Genomic DNA, 7,500 nt, shown 5'->3' with positions numbered 1-7,500 from the left:
ATTGCAATCGGGCAAATATGAATTTTCTTTTGCAGAGCATGGCAAGACTATAGCTAATTGATTTATACTGTCATGATAACTCACCATGGGCAACATTCCGGAACTCCACCATGTTGTAGATCTGCCTCCAGCGGTGCTCGCACATCCAGCCGTTCCCGCAGCTGCCGTCGGCGTTGAAGCTCGGGCTGATGATGTTGAAGCTGTCGTCGTGAGGAGGTCCGACCCAGTCGTTCTTATCCTGGCCATTCTCCCACCATTGGTCCCAGTAGTACGACGACATCACGCGCGTGTAGCCGTAAGGCCAACCCAACATGAATGCGTTGGCCATCTAAAGGAAAGAGAGTCATCATTTCATGCATTTTCGTGTATGATTATGCACCGGCATCAAATTCTTATGTGATATAATAGTATGTCATAAATATATAGAATTATTTCTTCATATAGACTGATCACCCTGTGATTAACAAGTCCTTCTGAAAGAGCGATCTGAAGAGAGATGCATGGCTTCTTGTTGCGTAACTTATATTTGCTCTCAATCTAAACGTTAGCTTTCTGGAGGCCCTCACCTTGTACCATTTAGGGACACGGAAGGTAAGGATCATGTCTCCTCCGGCACCATGGCCGCGCTGGTTGTCGTGGTTGTCAATGAAGACGAGTGAGTTGGCCCTGTGCATCATGCCCCAGCCTTCGCCGAAGTTGTTGAGGTACTTCAGCTGGTTGTTGCCGCGGAATGCCTCGCCCAGGTACTTGCCGTACCGAAACTCCGTTACACGTCCGTTACCGACGTATTCTTCGCTGGATATGGCCTCGCCGCCTGTGAAAATAGGCATAATATGTATAGGAATATGTGTATATATATATAATATATTTATGACATATGTAAATGTATATATGCGTGTGCGCACGTAAGATGAAGAGACAAATTTGCATAAATCATATATCCAAATATCCAAAGAATAATTCTTCAGAAAAAAATACCCAGATCAATGACTTCTTGGACGATGAAGGGTCTGGCACCGACCCCGTAGATATCTGGACTGAGGTCGTCCAGGCTATCGAAAATGGCCTAAAAAGAAACAGCGATCAGTACTTGCCAGGGCATAGAGAGAGTGACGTAAAAAGAAGGTACGAATTCCTTTTACAAAAGTCTTTTTTTTTGTATGTATACCTTCATGTCCCCAGGCCACATGTGCTTACTGGCGTCGACGCGGAAGCCGGCGACACCGAAGCTGATAAGGGTGTTGAGGTAGTCCCTGATCTTGCCTCGCACGTAGTCAGTGCCTTGGTTCAGGTCGTTCATCCCGGACAACTTGCAGTTGCGTACCTACAGTGAATATGATAGTGAAGGCTGTAAATGTAACGAATTTCGTTACCAAACCCGGTTGATTCATCATAATTCAATTTGTTTTCACATCTACTATTTTTTTACATCAATTTTTTTACACATATTGTACCTGATTGGCGTCGCCGTAGTTTTCGATGTCACCGGATCCGGTGTGGCAGTTGGCGTCGTTGAAATCAAAACCGGAGTAGGGGACACCGGGGTAGGACTGTGCGCCTGAGTCAAAGGAGGACCCACCGGTGCTTCCTGTGCCCGCTGGCCACCAACCGGTCATGTGATTCACCACGATGTCGACGTAGATCCTGGAGACGAGGTAATACTACTCTGGTGACGGCAGTCCTCTATTTCATTAGTATTCTAATTGTCAGTATATAGGGATGAATTTACCTTACTCCCACGTTGTTGCATCGAGTTATCATGTCCTTGAAGGCGTTTTCGTCGCCAGAGCGAGAGACGATCTTGTAGGACACCGGCTGGTACCTCTCCCACCACGGCCGCTGCACATCTCCCTGGTATGCTACCAGACATTCAGTGGGTGGTGATACCTTCCGAGAAAGATTTTTTTTTGTATGTATATGACATAGAATATTTAAAGCGTTTGTGATATGGTTCCTAGGGGATGTCACATCATTCCACTGCGTAAAACGTTTTCAGTGTTGGAATGTGAGTCCGTGGTTACCTGAACGCCGGCGAATCCTCGGGGAGCCAAGAAGTTCTCGCATTCGGCGGCGATGTCCGGCCACTTCCACTCAAACAAGTGGACGATAACCTTGTAGAAGATAAGTTATGAGGGTAGCATTGGATCTGCTGTCTTATGTTAATATTTATATTTTAAGAATGGTACTAAAATAATCTATCATGAACAGTAGTTTTAATGATTTGGATAACTCTGAAAAGTACTAAAAGGAATAAAAAAAATCCAGTACTGTGCATTATGTAGGACTTATGTTAGGTTAAGCAAAATGACTGACCTGTCCATTGCTAGAGTTGGGATCCCACTGCGCCTGTGCGGCCGCAGCCAACAGCACTACCAGAGGCGCGACCCTCAGCATTGCTGTCGCCTAAGATTTGAAGTGCTTGTTTAAAAAAAAGTAGATTGCGACGTCGAATTCCGCTATGATTGTTTTCTAAATGTACATTTTCTGGAAAACTTAAACTTTTTTTAATTTGAATTTTCTAAATTTCAGATATCATGAGCCTTTAATTTGAATGGTATTCAGTATAAGCTCATAAAGCCCTCTAGCTCCAAAACAAACCTGGCTCAAAAATCAGTGACTCATTTTACAAGGATAAGTTAGACACATTGTCAAGTGAATTAACTTAGATGCTCACCTTTGGGCAAGAGGAGAAGTAGTACGAAAACCTACAGAAGTCGGTTATATAAGAGCGAGCACGATGTCTTCTCAAGCCTTGCAGACGCACCTGCTGTTTCTCTGTTGTCAAAAAAAAATAATAAAACGGATCATAACCATGATGAATCACCCCGACCACGTTGTACAGAAGAGAAGGGTTATGTTCTCATTACAATTTCAGTCGTGAAGTACATTAAGTCGCTTTATATCTCATGCAATAGATGCTATTGTATTTAAGATATCTGTAAATACGTTTGGTTGTAGTCAGAAGACTTGCTGTGTAATTTGTGACTGTCAAGAAATGAGGGGGTTTCTCTTTTACAGTTTTTCTACAATTATGACATTGCAATTGTCTGAAGCAATGACAAACTTTTTTGGCCTTAATTTATTTTCCAATTTCTAATGAAATCAATAAACTAGTCACGCAGTTGCTTTGTATTTCAAATAGAACGTTTATAAAAATATGATTGCAGATGCAGTCACAAAAAATATGGAATTTCTACTGTAGTCACGGTGACGCTATTGTAAGCGAAGTGTAAGAGAAGATAAGGATCAGGAAAAATCATTTCCTTATGTGAATCTCAACATATGCTTCCTCGTTCTTAATTACTATGTAATCATTCAAATTTATCTTCATATATGTATGTAATATATATGTATATATATATATATATATATATATATATATATATATATATATATATATATATATGTGTATATATATATATATATATATATATGTATGTATGTATGTATGTATGTGTGTATATGTATGTGTATGTGTATACGTCATATTAACAAAAATAATAATCATCATAATTATCATTGTTTTTGTGATTATCATTATCATTGTTACTGTTGATATTATTATTATTGTTATCATTGTTGTTGTTATTATTAATATTATCATTATTATCCTTGTTATTATTAGTATTGTTGTTATTTTTATTATTTCTATCATTGCTATTGTATTTTAATTATTATTATTCCTGTCATCATCATTATTATTATGAGAACGCTTCAACGATTCTCAGAATTGGCAATGTCCAGCGTGGTCAAATTCGATTTTCACTCTTAAGCCTTTATTGTAGATTGAATAACAATTTTGCTGCAAGCAAATCAGAGTAAAGTCTGTTTTTTTTTCGGCGATTTTCGCCTACTTTGCCGAATTTGATTTAAATGCATTTTCAGGGAGTTCCTAGGCCCCCGGTTCCCCCCTGGAAATTTCAAGGCCCCACTGTTATTGTTTAGGTGGTGGCAGCCATTTTCGATGTCGACTGAAATATTATTTTTCCACGTTACCTTAGAAAATTGGCAATTGTGACGCAATGATTAGAGATAATAAAAATAATGAGTTTATTTTTGAAAGATTATTAAATTTCACGATAATGAAGATTTTTTATGGAGTATTTTATTTTATTTATGTTTTCATCATACATAGTTTGATCTATGAGCAAAAAAAATCGAAAATGCAAACCTTCCCCCCCAAAAAAATGGGAGGTAGGATTGCCATATGATCCGGATCACCACCAAAATTTTATTTATTAGGTAAGACAAACCTCAGGTAAAACTTTAAAATCTGCTCATAACTTTTCGAGTTAGAAAAAAATCCTGGATCCAAACCATGGTCTGCATCACCACCAAAGTGCAATAACCGTTAGAGTTAGGCTAACACACACCTTTGGTTAAAGTCTCATTAAAATGTGTTCAATAACTTTTAGAAATATCAGAAAACACAAACAAAAAACAATCAACAAACAAACAAAGAAACAAAAGGAAGTAACAATATAAATAAACAAAAAGTCATGGGGTACACGAAAATGATCTATATGTGCTTACATACCTAATATACATACTATTACATCGCCCTGTAAGAGTAATTCGTCTTTTCACGGGAGTCTTAGTTTAGTTTAGTCCTTTATTTACCACCCTGGCTAACTGCACAGGCGTGGGCAAGCTGTGGTACATTTGATGCATGGTCAAAGCATTATATAATAGTATTACAGTGTAAATCTAGATCATAAAATTATTACGGTCTAAAATATATAATTTAAAAGAAAAGAACAATCAGTAATCTATCAAGCCGGCATACGGCTTGGGCGTGGAAAGGCAATGTAACATTTGATATGTGGTCATGTGATACTACATTCCAAATTTAGGATATAACATAATTATATCTTCCAAGACATCAGATGATATGAAGTAGTTACATAGTTCTCCATACCTCATGCTAGGTGGTCTGAAAGGCTGTATTACATGGCACTCATGAGATATAATGTACGTGTTCGCTTATATTCTTCATTGCATAATTTACACTTCGTTTCTTCAACATTACAGGCTGTACTGACCTGCCAGTACAATCTATATCCCAGCCTGATTCTTGCGGTCACAATATCACACTGTCTTGTTCTTGCTTTGTATAAACCATAGATGAAAACATCTTGCATAAACCTGTCATAGTGCTTTATGCTACAGCTTTCAGGCCGTTGAGAATTAATCAAGTCAGACAAGTCCTCTTTGAAGGAAGTTTTAATTATGTGTGAAATCCTAGCAAGAGGTACTCCAAGATCTATGAAAATTGGCTATGTGGCCCGTAGAGTTAAACACCACCATTCCGCAGATGTAAAGGGACTTACGTCATAATGCTGTGACGCACGGCCGCGCTGAGAAAAGGACGCGTGATTCCCGTCCGACTGGAGAAGTTATTTTTTCGACCATTATTATACATTGTAAAATCCCATTAGAGGAACAATAATAGGTAAATAACAGATAATTATATCAAATACAAGTATTTCCTACATGATTTGTCATATAAAATGTATAAGTAATGAAAAGGAAAAAGATCATGAATATTAGATCCTTCACATTTTTATGCATAACACATGTATTTTTAGTCCGATTTTAACGTATAATGGCTCATTTTGTAGCTGAATAATATATGTATTACATGATGCAATAAGGATTTACAATATTTTCATGTGCTTCTCATAAAAGTGACATATATTTTCAAAATCTCCTGTTAGGGTGTTTTAGCAGTCACCTTCGGAAAATATTCACCAAAAAAAAAGTAAGGTCGACTCCTCAAAAATGGCTTCTGCATATAATAGTAGAAGAATGGCTGTATGATTTGTTTTTATTTTTATTATTATTATTATTATTTTTATGGTCAATGTAGGCCTATACACCCCCCCAGATCATTGCCATACTCTACACTATACACAAGATTTTGAGAAACCGTTTCGTGCTGGCAATGTCCGGAAGACTTTGGAATGCAGGTACATGACAGAGGATTATGGTGTAGGAAGACTAATCTTATACCTTGTTTTGTTGATACCAAGTTAGTCATGGCAAGATGAAGAAAACGAAAAATGCCATCTCGGTATACCGCCTCTAGGTATCGTGGAGATCCTCACAGGCGCAAATTAGGACAAAATTTACATTTTATGGCTTTGTGGAAAAATTAAATAGCTACAACTTGTTCGAAATTTTGTTTGCAATTTTTCCCTGTGCTTCTTGTAAAAGTGACAAACGTCAGAAAGTTTTTCACTTCTTTTATTTTCGCGAAGTAGACTACTACAAAAATTCACCCAAAATAAAAAGTAAGTCGAAATTCAAAAAAGAATGTCGAACAAGTTGTAGCTATAGGATAGCTCTGTACAAAAATCAAAGAAAATTTAATGTTTTATCGTTTTTGAAGACATGAGGATTTCCACCCCTCACTTCATTTTCATTTTTTTTTCTTACAATAATTCAAAAACTGTTCAGGCGATTTCGAAAAAAAAATCGACCACAGGCAATGAGAAGGGGTCTAAATAAAAGGGAGTGAGTTTCATCAAAATCGGCAAGAAAAATCGAAAAATCTAAAAAAAAAAAAAAAAAAAAGCAGTCCCCTAAATCAGCAAAATAAACAGTGTTAACATCACGGTGCTGCAACAAGTACACAATATAGTAATGAATCATTGTATCACAAATAACATATATTAAGCCAAAATGCACCTAGTCATAATCAAAGCCACTAGAATTAAATATATGTGCCTTTCACCTACATTAGGGCCGTCGCGAAAGCAGCGTAGAAGGGGGGTTGTAAAGAATTAAATTTGCTGACAAGAGGGCGTGGTTATTGGGTGTGGACATTACAAATCAGCCGTATCCTAAAATAATGGTAGTAAATTACCGTTATTATTTTTTACTTGTTTGTAACTTGCTTTGAACTTAATTAGAGATTATTCAAACTTTTAGGAATTTTCCGACAAAGACCGATTTAAGCTTCGATTTTAGATTTGTGTTATCAACATGTAACAACCATCCCAAACAGGTCACATCTCCAGCATCACACAATGATACATTGTATTATTCAATAATACTGGTTAGCATGGGTTATTTTTACAACTTAGGGACGCCTAGAATCTCTACCGCTGTGCACAGCACAGTCTGGCGGTTGAATTCCATCAAGTGCCCTTGATAACCGGATTTTAAGATGTAACCATGATGTCGACAGCATTCAGATCTCGTCCATCACAAAAGGGAATACGAACCAATACAAATTTACCTCAAAAACATTTATGCCGTTTCTACACAGATACAATTCTTTACACTGTAATACTTCTTATAAATCCATAATCATACGTTTTCTACCTTTTGGAAAATATTACACAGTGATAAATGTCCCAAAAATGCAAAAAATAAACCATTTCTCGCATGACAACATTCGGCCATTCAAAGAAAACAGAATTCATCTTATAATACACATAAGTAAATCATACTAAATAAATAATTATCAGAAATCTAAAGGTTAACAATTTACAT

At 37.1% G+C, this 7,500-nt stretch overlaps 1 protein-coding gene across 1 annotated transcript in view; it reads right to left on the bottom strand.

Moving 5' to 3' along the window:
* The window catches only part of LOC113804635 (alpha-amylase 2-like), a 54,462-nt gene that overhangs the window by 875 nt on the left and 46,087 nt on the right, over nucleotides 1–7,500 (bottom strand). Inside the window, exons 2-10 of the mRNA XM_070144251.1 lie at nucleotides 2,675–2,775; nucleotides 2,314–2,403; nucleotides 2,022–2,111; nucleotides 1,730–1,887; nucleotides 1,455–1,644; nucleotides 1,169–1,324; nucleotides 979–1,066; nucleotides 567–814; nucleotides 85–328 (exon numbers count right to left, since the gene is read on the bottom strand). Of these exons, the coding sequence (XP_070000352.1) occupies nucleotides 85–328; nucleotides 567–814; nucleotides 979–1,066; nucleotides 1,169–1,324; nucleotides 1,455–1,644; nucleotides 1,730–1,887; nucleotides 2,022–2,111; nucleotides 2,314–2,403; nucleotides 2,675–2,775 (1,365 nt within the window). The remainder of the gene's footprint in view (nucleotides 1–84; nucleotides 329–566; nucleotides 815–978; nucleotides 1,067–1,168; nucleotides 1,325–1,454; nucleotides 1,645–1,729; nucleotides 1,888–2,021; nucleotides 2,112–2,313; nucleotides 2,404–2,674; nucleotides 2,776–7,500) is intronic.

The sequence above is a fragment of the Penaeus vannamei genome, chromosome 31 (genome assembly GCF_042767895.1).
Source record: "Penaeus vannamei isolate JL-2024 chromosome 31, ASM4276789v1, whole genome shotgun sequence".
NCBI classification, from domain to species: Eukaryota; Metazoa; Arthropoda; class Malacostraca; order Decapoda; family Penaeidae; genus Penaeus; species Penaeus vannamei.
Note: the sequence above shows the minus strand (reverse complement) of the source record. Positions and strands in the feature narration are given on the sequence as shown.